At 36.4% G+C, this 15,552-nt stretch overlaps 1 protein-coding gene across 5 annotated transcripts in view; it reads left to right on the top strand.

The window, feature by feature from the left end:
* The window catches only part of LOC111319414 (hemicentin-1), a 41,567-nt gene that overhangs the window by 21,005 nt on the left and 5,010 nt on the right, over positions 1 to 15,552 (top strand). For 3 of the 5 annotated variants that reach the window (XR_015993503.1, XR_015993502.1, XM_088739638.1), the window contains exons 9-23: positions 231 to 494; positions 668 to 952; positions 1,662 to 1,910; positions 2,919 to 3,164; positions 3,687 to 3,971; positions 4,557 to 4,838; positions 6,252 to 6,497; positions 7,230 to 7,514; positions 8,681 to 8,926; positions 9,659 to 9,943; positions 10,594 to 10,869; positions 11,831 to 12,106; positions 13,064 to 13,345; positions 14,033 to 14,140; positions 14,698 to 14,713. Coding sequence is in view for 3 of the 5 variants with exons in the window: in XM_088739638.1 (XP_088595764.1) it covers positions 231 to 494; positions 668 to 952; positions 1,662 to 1,910; positions 2,919 to 3,164; positions 3,687 to 3,971; positions 4,557 to 4,838; positions 6,252 to 6,497; positions 7,230 to 7,514; positions 8,681 to 8,926; positions 9,659 to 9,943; positions 10,594 to 10,869; positions 11,831 to 12,106; positions 13,064 to 13,345; positions 14,033 to 14,140; positions 14,698 to 14,713 (3,631 nt within the window). In the remaining 2 variants the exon portion in view is untranslated. The remainder of the gene's footprint in view (positions 1 to 230; positions 495 to 667; positions 953 to 1,661; positions 1,911 to 2,918; positions 3,165 to 3,686; positions 3,972 to 4,556; positions 4,839 to 6,251; positions 6,498 to 7,229; positions 7,515 to 8,680; positions 8,927 to 9,658; positions 9,944 to 10,593; positions 10,870 to 11,830; positions 12,107 to 13,063; positions 13,346 to 14,032; positions 14,141 to 14,697; positions 14,714 to 15,552) is intronic. The other 2 variants (XM_088739639.1, XM_088739640.1) reach the window with 2 other exon arrangements.

Genomic DNA, 15,552 nt, shown 5'->3' with positions numbered 1-15,552 from the left:
TGTTTGTAGGCATCCCGTGATGCCTAGGGAAAGTTGTTGTTGTGATACTCGTTGGCTGCCATGTGAGTAGTGTGTTGATTAAAATATCCAAATCAAAGGACATCGAGGGTTTGTATTACTGTATATCCGAATATCACACTAATAGTTTTGCAATCTATAGCTAGCTTAAGCACCAAAAAGTTGAAACAGAATGAACTTATCATTGTTGTATTTGAAAAAATTTCTTTCAGAGAACAAACAAGTAATGGGTAAAAAGGAACTTTTCTTTGATATTGGTAGCAATGAAAATCTTCACTGCTCAATACTTAACAAAACCAGTTTTGCAATGTGGATTATTAATGGTAAAAAGATGCAAAATATAACTTCTCCTTCTGAGAGGGTCAAGACCAAGAAAGATGGTGAGCTGGTCATAAAAAATGTGCAGTTGTCTGATGGAGGAACATATGAATGCCACAGATTGGAATATGTTCAGTATTACACAGTTTATATTAATGGTAGGTAAATGCTTTTAAACATAATTATTGAGAAGGCCTTAATTTTGGAGTATGTTAAAATAACAGTAAATGTGACCAGCATTCAGCATATAGACAAAGTACAGACTAGGCGACATTTCTTCAATGCAGCTACAATTTTGGTAAGTGGTTGTCCTCATTGTTTATTCCAACAGCAAGATTCACTGAAAACACTCAAGGCGAGCAGAGCCTTACTGCAGACATATTTGGAATTATAAACTGTAATGCTGAAGGAAAACCACCTCCACAGATAACTTGGAGCAAACAAGGAAGAAATTTATTGCTTAATGGGGGAAGATTTTCTCAAATTCCCAGTGGCAGTCTACACATTGATCCTGTTCAACCTGAAGACAATGGAACATACATTTGTACCATGAAACAGAACAAAGGACCAAATAGGGTCACCAGCACACCTAAGAACATACATGTGTCTGTTATAGGTGAGTGAAGCATTGGCAAAATCTAAAACTATAATTGGTTAATTATATCATTACACCATTCTACCTGTCTTAAAAATTGAGAATTTAGTCCCTAAAGTAGTGCAGTTACAACATGTAAATGCTGCTGATAAAATGGGTTCTTCATTTAGTTTATTGAGGTTTAAAACAATCTTTGGCATTGTTCTTTTTTGTGTGTGTGTGTAAGGTCTTTAATTTTTGCCAATATCCAATCCTGTAAGGTCAATAATCTGTTCTTGTTGTCCTTCAGCAGCAATGTTGAAATATATACAAATTAATCGAATAATTAGCCTTATACTGCTGTAGAAAGTAAAATGTTTAAAAATCCGAGCTTTCGCCAGTCAATGGCATGATCACGGAATATTTTTTTAAAAAGTAAAAGTTTTTAAAAATCCGAGCTTTCCCCGATTAACAGCATCATCAGGAATATTTTCTTATCCCTGATGATGCCATATATATATTGTATATAATTATTCCTGCAAGGTCATTTTATGTAATCCATGCATTTATTGTTTTTAGCTGTCTGAAAAATTAACTTCATCTGGTTATTCAAATTAGTCATGTCAAAATGCATTGTCCATTTTGTAGATTGATAGTGGTAACCCAAAAGATAACTGGCTTCTAGGAGACTTATGTTATGTGTGTATGACCATGCCAATTTGTTTGAACTTTTTTACTTGTTTATTCAAAGTTCGACCAGAGGTGAGTGTTTCAAAAGCAAGCAATCTCATCAGAGAAGGAGACAATGTGACTTTGACTTGTAAAATCATTCAAGGTCAGCCTCAGCCACAGATAACCTGGCTCAAGAATAACACATTGAAAGGAAACACCAGGTCTCTCTCCCTCAATAATATAAAAAAGGAAGACGCAGGACTGTACACCTGTGAAGCAAAAAATAGTGGAGGCAGTTCCACTCGAATGATTTATATTACAGTTAAAGGTAAGTTTTTAGGTTTAAAACTGCATTTCCATCATTTAATTGAATAGACTGTGGCCTGTTGGATTCTGGAGTAATATCTCTGCATGAGTTCAAGGGGTGGCAAGTATCATTGTGTTGTTTTCTTGAGTGAGGCAACAGTACCTATACATTCATACATACTGCTCTCCATTCGGTTAACATGTCCACATTTGTCAACCTAAATTAACTTTTAAATTTCAAACTCCAAATCTACATAGTACATACAGTGTGTTTGTGGTACTGGTTAACCGTGAAATATATATAATTCTGCAATATCCTTGAGGTGACAGTCTTCACTTAAGCATGGTCCCTGTCTCTCCACCCAGAAGTGTTCTTGAATTGTCAAGAAAACGGTTAAGAAAGCTTAACCATTTGAGAAGGGGTAATAATTAACATGAGGAGCTTGATTTGTGAGCTGGGAAACTCTCTTGGCTTAATTCCCATTATTCTCAAGTTAAGTTCAATATTGCCATGACAATATTTGCATTGTAACTCCCTGAGAAGATATCATATCTTATTTAGATCAAAGAGTCTGTCATGGGTAACAATACTTGCAATGTAACTCCCTGTGAAGATTATCCCATAAAAAATTACTATTGTGGAAATAAAACTTTTAAATCTCAAATTCCGAATGGAAATGATAAGTGTGTACTGCTGATTATAGCTGTGCAAAATCATTTGTGTAACGACTCTGAGGACAAATTGTTAGGGGTTAGTAATTAATTTCAGGAGCTTGATACATGAGCGAGGAATATCTACTGGTTTGCCATTTCACAGGTTCCAAAAAAAAAATTTTCCACCAATTTGATAAACTGAGAAGTTAGGTCCTTGTTTCCAAGATGTAGTTTCCTATAGCTGAGTCATATTACCCAGCTGCCATTTGGGTAGTCGTGGGCTAGAGCAATGGGTCATAACCAAATCAAAAAGTCTGTGAAGATTGTTAGGTAATTTTTGTCATAACTTAATTTTATTTTTAACTTCGTTCTGTAGTTCCACCACGTTTAAGTCCTGACCTCAAGAATCATTCAGTTCCACTGAACTCCACATTTACATCAACTTGTTATGTAAGGGGTGATCCTCCAGTTTCTGTCAATTGGACCAAGGATGGAGAAGCTCTTGGTAACAGCAACACATTAGTCATTAAGTGGGTGACTTTTGATGATGAAGGTATCTATAAATGTGCTGCTGAAAATGTGGCTGGAAAAAATTACACCACCTTCTGGATTGATGTAACTGGTAAGTCAAATTCCAATTAACCTCAGCATTTTGAATGTTTATCAACCTTTCTGGAACTGCATTTGGCTTGACAGGAAGAAACTGGTTAACTATCAAATGTGAAGAAACTTAAATACCTGCTTGCTTTATTTTTGTGTTGAATATTTGTAAATAGAATTTCCACAAGCCCAATTTATTCATTTGTCTTTGATTTGATTACCTCACCAATATTGATATCTAGAAAAGGAATGGAAAGTCGCCTTAATTATGTTGATAACAAGTAATATTCTCATGTAAATCATATCTTTTGGGGGTAGGGAAACTTATACAGTAGAAATGTGATATATCTTCTATCCATTCTCATGCACAGTATGAATTCAAGGTAATGTCTCTTATCCCATAAAAATTAATACATGTAATGAGTGGATTCTAAAATCTGATCTCACATTTAACTACTGCAAAATGACCAGGACTGGTTGTCCAATTGTATCTTCAGTTGATAACCTTGGTTGAAGATTATTGGTCTTCTTTTTTTATTTGTAGTTTCTCCTCAGATTATATTGTCTCCAGTAAAACAATCTGTTATCGATGGAGACCCTGTCAACTTTACTTGCCATGCCTCAGGTGTTCCAACACCAAAAGTGACCTGGACATTTGCTGGTGGTAAACTTCCATTTGGTATTAGTCAAACCAATTTTGAGGGAGACTCATTTGTGGAATCATTCCTGGAAATGCCAAAAACAGCAAAGGAAATGGAAGGACTATATAAGTGCACGGCAGAGAACAAAGCAGATAAAATAAGTTCTTCAGTAACACTTCAAGTTTTTGGTAGGTTCTTTAATGAAAATGATAATGATTGTTTAATCATGAATTTAAGAATGATTAACAATTATGGATCCACTGTAACAATAATCTATGACACCTTCCTCTCTTAAGTTTATCTCTTGTGTTGATGCATGAAATATTATACTCAGAAATGGAGACTTAAGTCTAAAAGTGGAACAGAAAATAACTGAGAACCTGTTAAGGCTGGTTTTTGTAATAATTGTTTTGCATTTGATTCTCAGTCATACTTTTGGAAATCATCTAAGACAAGAAAGCCAGTGCAAGCAGCTACATATTTGGGTTTAAGGCATCCTGTGCAATTATGGATTCGGGGAATGGTTATTCTTTGCACATGTGCCATTCACCAACTGTTTGGGGTGACCTCTTTATGACTTTTTTTTTTTGGAGGCCCTATATACAGTTTAAACAAATATTTTTTCGAAGCCAAGTTTCACAACTTATAATTTCCATTCAGAGGGTTGCTTTTGGATTATTTTGTGTCCATGATAAATATGTTACTAATTAAGATATTGTGAGTGAAGTTGTTTTTTTTTTAGACTTAACAAAAAGTTGTCTCTTTTAACACAGAAAAACCCACCTCTCAAATAAGGCCAAATCCACATCCAATACTCACTCCAGGTGAAGAGCTCACATTGAATTGCATTGTTAATAAGGCAACAGTAAATATCACTTGGAAAAAAGATGGAGACCCAATAAAAGCAAGGGCAGTAATTGATACAACATTGAATGAGACAACAAGTTCTCTGCGTATTTCAATGGTTGTGGAGGAGGACAGTGGTGAATATTCCTGTGAAGCTCGCAACAAACCAGGCATTTTGGCCCACTCCACTGTGACGATAATTGTCAAACGTAAGCTAACATTATTGTGTTGTCCATCATTTGCCTTTAATGTCATTCGTTTTTCATGATACATGCTCTTTTTTAGTAGTCTTTTCAAACATGCTCCAACAAAGCTGAATTTTCTTTTAGGCAAAAGAAGACCACTTTCTGATGCTCTTTCAGACCAAACTGACGTTTGATCTGTCCCATATACTCAAATACAAATGGCTCTACCAAAACATTTCTCCGTAACTGCCTGAAACCAGTTGCAACTAGTAACACTTGTGATGAGAAGGAACCAGTGACTGGTTTTGCTGTTATTCCTTACATCTGGGGTGTTACAGAGCCCATCAAGAGAATTTTGAATAACCACAAAGTTAAAGTTGTTTAAAACCTTTTTCAGACTTTGGGGCATATTTTTGCCAAACCTAAGTGTTGTATTCTGTCTGTAACTACGTCCCTTTAATCACATATAAGATAACTAACAACAAACGAATTCAATCGACATCCCTCGCTCCTCGCTCCGTGTCATTACCTCTTCAGGTCATGTGAGCGACACAACACTAAGGATCCTGTTACAAAAGAGAAACAAACTGGTAAAAAATTTGAAGATGAGAACATCATTTTAATTTGAAATACAGCCTCCCAGTTAGCTCAATGGATAGAGCGCTGGACTGCTGTGTGGGAGGTCAAGGGTTCGAGCCCCGGCCGGACCAACACTCAAGGTCTTAAAATAATTGAGAAGAATATGCTACCTTACTAAAACATCAAGAAATGGTTAGATATTCTAGTCTTCTTCTTGGATAGGGAGAAATAAATGGAGGTCCCGTCTCCTGCAGGGTTGGGGTAGGAGACATTAATTTCCCACGCACGAGATTACTGTGTGATGGATGTCCTCCCCTGGGGTGAGATGGGTGGGTTTCACAGGGCCCCATTTAAACTAGCTATCTGCTAAACTGGGCCACCCTGTATAAATACTCGTAAATACAAATACAAATACAAATTTCGGATGTTTCCTGCTCTGGCAATGAGTTGAAACTTGTATCTCCTCTTCACATAAATGGAAAGTCAAATGTCCCACAAGGCTATGCCCTAAGACAAATTGAAGAGAGCCCAGTGCTCAGAAACTGTGAAATCCAGGGTGCCTAGCATATGCTTTTTATGAAAAAACTAAAATTCCTGAGTCACCCAAGAGCAAAAGTAAGGCACCAGGGGCCACCAGGTGCTGCTAGACCATAGCCCTGTCCCAGGTAAATGGCGTGGATATGACAAAAGTTTTTTTTAATCTTGAGTCAACTAAGTAACATATTGATAGCACCTGCAGAACGAAATTCTTAAAGTTGCTGACTTGTTATTTGTTTGCAGTGTTTACATCCAAGCTCGAGATACCAATGTACCTGTGAAGATAATCTCATCGTCTCTTTTTAAAATTTTACTTTCTAGTTCCACCACAGTTAAATTCTGGACTCAAGAATCGTTCAGTTACATTGAACTCCACATTTACAACACCTTGTTTTGTAAAGGGCAGTCCCCCAGTATCTGTTAACTGGACCAGAAATGGAGAAGTTCTTGGCAACAACAACACGTTAATTATTAACCACGTGACTTTTGATGATAAAGGTTTCTATGAATGTGTTGCTGAAAATCTGGCTGGAAAAGCTAACTTGTACTTCTGGATTGATGTTACTGGTAAATCAAAATAACTTTATTAATATTTACAAACTGCACTCGGTAAGCTTATGATGTAGAGCCCTGAACTGCCATGCGTCACGTCGAGGGTTCAATCATAGACCGTACCACCACTGAGGATCTTTAAATAACCTAGGAGAATGTGCTGAATGTGCTATGATGTTAGTGAATAGTTAGACATTCTAGTATTCACGGATAAGGCCAATAGACTGTAGGCCCTGTCTCCCTCATCTTCTCTGTACTGGTTAGGAAGGGGATGCTAAAGAACTCAAGAACTTCTCACAAAGAGTGCACAGTAGGGAACGTAGCCCCCGGTGCTGTGGTCTGACCAGTCAGTACCTGTAATTTTTTAACATGCTTTTGTTTAAGCTAGATATTTAAATAGGATTTCTACAAACGAAGTTTATTGATTTGTTTTTAAATTTGACTTTTATTTGCACACTTCATGATATTTCAAGTATTATGTACATAATATGCTAAATTACTCTTTTCATGTTAATACTATCGTTCAGGGTTGAGGGAAGCTTACTCATTCGAAATATTCATAATATCCTCCTGACCTTAATTCCCATTCACTGTGTGGTGGTGATTCTTTTAATAATTTCTGTAAATATGTGTAGTTAGGGGACTCCAAATTTACTCTTACATCTAATTACTGCCAAATTACTTGTGGTTATTTGGTTGTATCTTAAGAACCTTGGTTGAAGATCATGGTCTTCTTTTTATTTTCAGTGTCTCCTCGGATTTTATTGTCTCCGGTAAACAAATCTGTTATTGTTGGAGACCCTGTCAGCTTTACTTGCCGTGCCTCAGGTGTTCCAACACCAAAAGTAATGTGGACATTTAATAGCGGTAAACTCCAATCGGGTATTAATAAAAAAAATTTTGATCGAGACTTATTCGTGGAATCATTCCTGGAAACGCCACAAACAACAAAGGAAATGGAAGGAACGTACAAGTGCATAGCAGAAAACAAAGCAAATACAACAAGTTCTTCCGCAACACTTCAAGTTTTTGGTAGGTTGAATAATAATCATATTAACAATAATAGTATATAATTCTTTCTTCTTTGATGTTATCTTCCCTGCTAATAGGTAAAACATGAGGGGTAAATGTTGACTGGTCTGAAGGTTGACCAAAAATAACTGACAGTGTGTTGAGACTGATTCTTATAATAATTGTTTTGAGATGGAGTCTTGATACCCCTGGAGTCTTAATACCCCCTGGAAATTCTCCAAGAAAATTTAGTCAAAGAGTTGAAATACTAACGTGGGTGTAAGGTATCTGGGAAAAATACTGTAATGAGTTGTGGGAACCATAGTTGTTGCGCAGGCGCCATTAACCAATTGTTTGAGATTACTTTTTTATATGATCACAGTGGTAATTATTCCTGTGAAGCTCGCAACAAATTAGGCATTTTGGCCTACTCCACTATGATGATAATAGTCAAAAGTAAGCTAGCATTGAATGTCATTCGTTTTTGGTGTCTGCTCTTTTTTAGTATTCTTTTCAGACATGCTACTTGTCTTTTTTAAGGAATTGTAAATCTGAAGTTACATTGTGGGTCCTCTGGCTTTTTAGAAGCAGTAGCACTACCTTGGACAGATCTGAATAATAATAATTATTTCCCATGCACGAGATTACTGTGTGATGGATGTCCTCCCCTGGGGTGAGATGGGTGGGTTTCACAGGGCCCCATTTAAACTAGCTATCTGCTAAACTGGGCCACCCTGTATAAATACTCGTAAATACAGATACAAATACAAATTTCGGATGTTTCCTGCTCTGGCAATGAGTTAAAACTTGTATCTCCTGTTCACTTAAATGGAAAGTCAAATGTCCCACAAGGCTATGCTCTAAGACAAATTGAAGAGAGCCCAGTGCTCAGAAACTGTGAAATCCAGGGTGCCTAGCATATGCTTTTTATGAAAAAACTAAAATTCCTGAGTCACCCAAGAGCAAAAGTAAGGCACCAGAAGCCACCAGGTGCTGCTAGACCATAGCCCTGTCCCAGGTAAATGGCGGGGATATGACAAAAGTTTTTTTTAATCTTGAGTCAACTAAGTAACATATTGATAGCACCTGCAGAACGAAATTCTTAAAGTTGCTGACTTGTTATTTGTTTGCAGTGTTTACATCCAAGCTCGAGATACCAATGTACCTGTTAAAATTTTACTTTCTAGTTCCACCACAGTTAAATTCTGGACTCAAGAATCGTTCAGTTACATTGAACTCCACATTTACAACACCTTGTTTTGTAAAGGGCAGTCCCCCAGTATCTGTTAACTGGACCAGAAATGGAGAAGTTCTTGGCAACAACAACACGTTAATTATTAACCACGTGACTTTTGATGATGAAGGTTTCTATGAATGTGTTGCTGAAAATCTGGCTGGAAAAGCTAACTTGTACTTCTGGATTGATGTTACTGGTAAATCAAAATAACTTTATTAATATTTACAAACTGCACTCGGTAAGCTTATGATGTAGAGCCCTGAACTGCCATGCGTCACGTCGAGGGTTCAATCTTAGACCGTACCACCACTGAGGATCTTTAAATAACCTAGGAGAATGTGCTGAATGTGCTATGATGTTAGTGAATAGTTAGACATTCTAGTATTCACGGATAAGGCCAATAGACTGTAGGCCCTGTCTCCCTCATCTTCTCTGTACTGGTTAGGAAGGGGATGCTAAAGAACTCAAGAACTTCTCACAAAGAGTGCACAGTAGGGAACGTAGCTCCCGGTGCTGTGGTCTGACCAGTCAGTACCTGTAATTTTTTAACATGCTTTTGTTTAAGCTAGATATTTAAATAGGATTTCTACAAACGAAGTTTATTGATTTGTTTTTAAATTTGACTTTTATTTGCACACTTCATGATATTTCAAGTATTATGTACATAATATACTAAATTACTCTTTTCATGTTAATACTATCGTTCAGGGTTGAGGGAAGCTTACTCATTCGAAATATTCATAATATCCTCCTGACCTTAATTCCCATTCACTGTGTGGAGGTGATTCTTTTAATAATTTCTGTAAATATGTGTAGTTAGGGGACTCCAAATTTACTCTTACATCTAATTACTGCCAAATTACTTGTGGTTATTTGGTTGTATCTTAAGAACCTTGGTTGAAGATCATGGTCTTCTTTTTATTTTCAGTGTCTCCTCGGATTTTATTGTCTCCGGTAAACAAATCTGTTATTGTTGGAGACCCTGTCAGCTTTACTTGCCGTGCCTCAGGTGTTCCAACACCAAAAGTAATGTGGACATTTAATAGCGGTAAACTCCAATCGGGTATTAATAAAAAAAATTTTGATCGAGACTTATTCGTGGAATCATTCCTGGAAACGCCACAAACAACAAAGGAAATGGAAGGAACGTACAAGTGCATAGCAGAAAACAAAGCAAATACAACAAGTTCTTCCGCAACACTTCAAGTTTTTGGTAGGTTGAATAATAATCATATTAACAATAATAGTATACAATTCTTTCTTCTTTGATGTTATCTTCCCTGCTAATAGGTAAAACATGAGGGGTAAATGTTGACTGGTCTGAAGGTTGACCAAAAATAACTGACAGTGTGTTGAGACTGATTCTTATAATAATTGTTTTGAGATGGAGTCTTGATACCCCTGGAGTCTTAATACCCCCTGGAAATTCTCCAAGAAAATTTAGTCAAAGAGTTGAAATACTAACGTGGGTGTAAGGTATCTGGGAAAAATACTGTAATGAGTTGTGGGAACCATAGTTGTTGCGCAGGCGCCATTAACCAATTGTTTGAGATTACTTTTTTATATGATCACTTTGACAGTTTGTCGTGGTCACTCTGATCATTTTAATCCAATAGATTTTTATCACTGCAGCGATTTGTAAAATTGAATGGTGCATTACATCTCATGAGAATATTAATAGCAACAAAGGGCTGGGTCTGGGGTTGCCAAGAAGCATCTTGGAAACTCTATTTGGAGGGCTGCTTTTGGATTGCTTCGTGTCCATGATAATTGCCTTACTAAGGTATTGCGAGTAAGTTTTTTTTTTCATAAGCAAATCAAGATTTATATACATGTACATTACATAACTCTTTTTCAACACAGAAAAACCAACTGCGGAATTGAGTCCAAAACCATATCCAACCTTCACTTCAGGTGATGAGCTTAGGTTAACTTGCATTGTCAACAAAGCAACAGTAAATATCACTTGGAAAAAAGATGGAGACGAAATAAGGAAGAGAGCGCACATCTTTACGCAATTGGATGAGAAAAAAGGTTACCTGCATATTGCAAAGCTTGTGGAGGAGGACATTGGTGAATATTCCTGTGAAGCTCGTAACCGACTTGGAAATGTGGCTCGCTCCACAGTGACAATAACCCGTAAGGTGGCATTATTGTAGTATCCTGGATTAACAATCTTTTATCTAACAGCAATTTATATTCAACTTAAATGAAACCTGAAAGTTTGCATTGTTTTAAACATGCAGTAACTGCTCTTTTTTTCTTCTTTTTTTTTTTAAATTGTTGTTATTGTATTGTTTTTTGTGGTAAGTATGAGTCTCGAATGAAAATTTAGGTCTCTGGCCTCCTAAATGCAGTAGAACCTCCTTTAAGATACTGGTGTAATTTGTTGCAATATCATCATGATCATATGTTTCCTACTGGGCAGTGGGAATTGTTCTTCATCCAATTTGCCGAAAGGCAGGTTATTTCTCTACTACTCTGGAGGACTAATGTAGTAATGGTGACGATAGTAATTGGAACTTAATAGCTATCAGGGTAATGATGGTGATGGATCCATTTTAACAATAATAGTCTACAATTCTTTCCTCTTTGATATTATCTCCTTTGCTAATGTGTAAAATAGGAGGTGTAAATGTTAGCTAGTCTGAAGGTTGACCAAACACTACTGACAGTGTGTTGAGACTGGTTTTTATTATAATTGTTTCGAGATAGTCTTGATACCCCTGGAAATTCTCCAAGAAATATGAGTCAAAGAGGTCAAATACTAACTTGGGTGTAACGTATCTGGGAAAATACCATTAACCAAGTGAGCGAGATGACTTTTTTTCTGTGTGATCAATCTGATAGAAATATTTATCACTGTAACGATTTGTAACATTGAATGGTGCAATAATTATGTCATGGTAATATTAATAGAAACAAAGGGCTGGTTTTGGGGTTACTTTGAAGCGTCTTGGAAATTCCGTTTGGAGGGTTGCTTTTGGATCTCTTCGTTTCCTTGATAATTCCCTTACTAAGATACTGAGAGTAAGGTTTTTTTTTTTTCCTAAAAAAAGAGAGATTCGTTCACATGTACATTTTCTCTTTTTCAACACAGAAAAACCAACTGCGGAATTGAGTCCAAATCCATATCCAACCCTCACTTCAGGTGATCAGCTTAGGTTAACTTGCATTGTCAACAAAGCAACAGTAAATATCACTTGGAAAAAAGATGGAGACGAAATAAGGAAGAGAGCGCACATCTTTACGCAATTGGATGAGAAAAAAGGTTACCTGCATATTGCAAAGCTTGTGGAGGAGGACATTGGTGAATATTCCTGTGAAGCTCGTAACCGACTTGGAAATGTGGCTCGCTCCACAGTGACAATAACCCGTAAGGTGGCATTATTGTAGTATCCTGGATTAACAATCTTTTATCTAACAGCAATTTATATTCAACTTAAATGAAACCTGAAAGTTTGCATTGTTTTAAACATGCAGTAACTGCTCTTTTTTTCTTCTTTTTTTTTTTAAATTGTTGTTATTGTATTGTTTTTTGTGGTAAGTATGAGTCTCGAATGAAAATTTAGGTCTCTGGCCTTCTAAATGCAGTAGAACCTCCTTTAAGATACTGGTGTAATTTGTTGCAATATCATCATGATCATATGTTTCCTACTGGGCAGTGGGAATTGTTCTTCATCCAATTTGCCGAAAGGCAGGTTATTTCTCTACTACTCTGGAGGACTAATGTAGTAATGGTGACGATAGTAATTGGAACTTAATAGCTATCAGGGTAATGATGGTGATGGATCCATTTTAACAATAATAGTCTACAATTCTTTCCTCTTTGATATTATCTCCTTTGCTAATGTGTAAAATAGGAGGTGTAAATGTTAGCTAGTCTGAAGGTTGACCAAACACTACTGACAGTGTGTTGAGACTGGTTTTTATTATAATTGTTTCGAGATAGTCTTGATACCCCTGGAAATTCTCCAAGAAATATGAGTCAAAGAGGTCAAATACTAACTTGGGTGTAACGTATCTGGGAAAATACCATTAACCAAGTGAGCGAGATGACTTTTTTTCTGTGTGATCAATCTGATAGAAATATTTATCACTGTAACGATTTGTAACATTGAATGGTGCAATATGTCATGGTAATATTAATAGAAACAAAGGGCTGGTTTTGGGGTTACTTTGAAGCGTCTTGGAAATTCCGTTTGGAGGGTTGCTTTTGGATCTCTTCGTTTCCTTGATAATTCCCTTACTAAGATACTGAGAGTAAGGTTTTTTTTTTTCCTAAAAAAAAGAGAGATTCGTTCACATGTACATTTTCTCTTTTTCAACACAGAAAAACCAACTGCGGAATTGAGTCCAAATCCATATCTAACCCTCAATTCAGGTGATCAGCTTTGGTTAACTTGCAGTGTCAACAAAGCAACAGTAAATATCACTTGGAAAAAAGATGGAGACCAAATAAAAAAGACAGCCGACATCTTTAGGCCATTGGGTCAGAAAAAAAGCTACCTGCTTATTGCAAAGGTTGTGGAGGAGGACATTGGTGAATATTCCTGTGAAGCTCGTAACATACTAGGAAATGTGGCCCGCTCCACTGTGACAATAAATGTCAACTGTAAGTTGGCATTATTGTAGTGTCCTATAAACAATCTATTATTTAACAGCAATTAATATTTCAAGTTGAGTGTTACCTGAAAGTTTTGAGTTCTTTTAAACATGCTATTGGCTACTTTTTTTTCCATTGCTGTTGTTGTTGTTGTTGTTGTTTTTTGTGGTAAGTATGAGTCTCGAATGAAAATTTGGGTCTCTGGACTTTTTAATGCAGTAGAACCCTCCTTTAAGATACCGGTATAATTTGTTGAAATATCATCATGATTATTTGTTTCGTACTCGGCAATGAGAATTGTTCTTCATCCAATTAACAAAAAGGCAGGTTATTTCTCTACTATTAAGGGGGGGGGGGGGTTGACCTTGCGATTGACTAGAGGGGGAATGGAAATACTCCTGGTTTCTTATGCTACAAAAACCGGAGTTAAGCACTGGCCTGATGGGCCACTTTGCTTGTAAACAGACTTCACTTTATGGTTATTTGGTTATATCTTCTACAACATAGTTTTTATTAACCTTCCTTGGAATTTCTTCCATGAAATAGTAACCATTTTTAATGTGCCAGGGAAACTCTAGCGAAAGATAGATTCCAGGGAGGATGGGTAATGCTGGGTAAAAACCTTTCCATTGTCATGATCACGTGTGCTAGCTTTGTCATTTGGTAAATGGCCATGTATTAAACGTATTCCAACAGCTGTGAAGAGGAGTCCATCTCTGATGTGGTATTATATTGTTGGATCAATGGCTGCTGTCATTGCTATTTTGCTCGTATGCTGGTATATTTGGAAGCGTCGAAGGACAGGTAAGACTCATTCTTCATATCTTATCCTTGGCACCTTTTATAGAGAAAAGTTGTGTCAGAAGCAAATATTGGACTAGTTTATGCTTACTTTTACTTCACCCCATATTCCAATTGTCCTCTTCAATTTTGCTACTTGGTAGGTATTAATATCGTCTCGGTTTGCTGAAAAAATGAAAAACGTTCTGGGTACTATTGGCATGTTTTTACTGTTATTGATTTATAATCTACCATAGAGTTGGCGTGATGTCTTAAACGATTTTGCCGACATAACAATATTTAGATTTAGATTTAGATTTAAACCGTCGAACTTCTTGGCACAAAGAATTCTGAGTAAACCACTGACTTTATTAATAATAAATTGTTAATGTTATTGTTATTAACAATATTTTAACTATCATTATCGTTGTTATAGGTTGTGACATTTTTGATATTCCTCTTTTTACTACTTTTTTGAAATTCCCTTCACCACCTAAGTACATAACATTTTTATTGAAATACTCAAGTTAAGCAGAATTTTTTCCTTTGTTTCTTTCTTCATTTATCATTTGAAACTACAGCTGCTGCTATGGCTCTGTGAGTTAATTAGTTTACCTTTTATGTACTCGGTAAATTGGAATGTATTTGATAGAAAAAGACATTGAAGTTGCTGGGGTCTTAATGTCATTTCAACCATTCCATTTTGAATGTTTAGAGCCACTGGCCATAAATATCGTGAATCCGCCGACAGTTGCAAAATTTCGTAATTCATTATATTTTTCCTAAAAGACTTTTGATGAACCTTGTTGAAAACTTTTATCAAAAAGTTCTATCGCACTTTTCTTCCTCCAAAAAATCCAAAAGTTCAAAATACGCGTAGATGGCCGTTTCCCTCCCCCCCCCCCCACCCCGTAAAGGAATGAAAGAGTAAGCAACTTTAGCTTCTTCGTGCACCACAACTCGATGCAATCCCGCTTTCAAATTTTGTGTGCGAGTTGATGATCCTTTTATCTCTTTGAAAATATAAATCTCTTAGTAAGTTGTCACGTTGAAGTCTGAATAGTGACCCTTTGAAATAAAATACTTCGCGTCCTTTTCGGAGAGGTAAAATATAGGCCAAATTCATTGAGAAAAATAACGCGATAGAACTTTTTAATATTTTCGACAAAGGTTCATTAAAAGGTCCTTTAAGAAAAATAGAGTGAATTACGAAATTTTGCAACTGTCTGCGGATTCTCGATATTTATGGTCAGTGGCTCTTAACTTGTCTGCATTTACGAGTTATTCTACAATCTTAGTTTTTCTGCACAAGAAAAAGTTGTTTTACCAGTGTCAGTGATTTTTATTCCATAAATTGAAGAAATAGGTCAAATAATTTAGACACGCAAAACCTTTCCTATTTTTTTTCTCGATTACTTATACTTTGATTTATAATA

The sequence above is a fragment of the Stylophora pistillata genome, chromosome 11 (assembly GCF_964205215.1).
Source record: "Stylophora pistillata chromosome 11, jaStyPist1.2, whole genome shotgun sequence".
Lineage (NCBI taxonomy): Eukaryota > Metazoa > Cnidaria > Anthozoa > Scleractinia > Pocilloporidae > Stylophora > Stylophora pistillata.
Note: the sequence above shows the minus strand (reverse complement) of the source record. Positions and strands in the feature narration are given on the sequence as shown.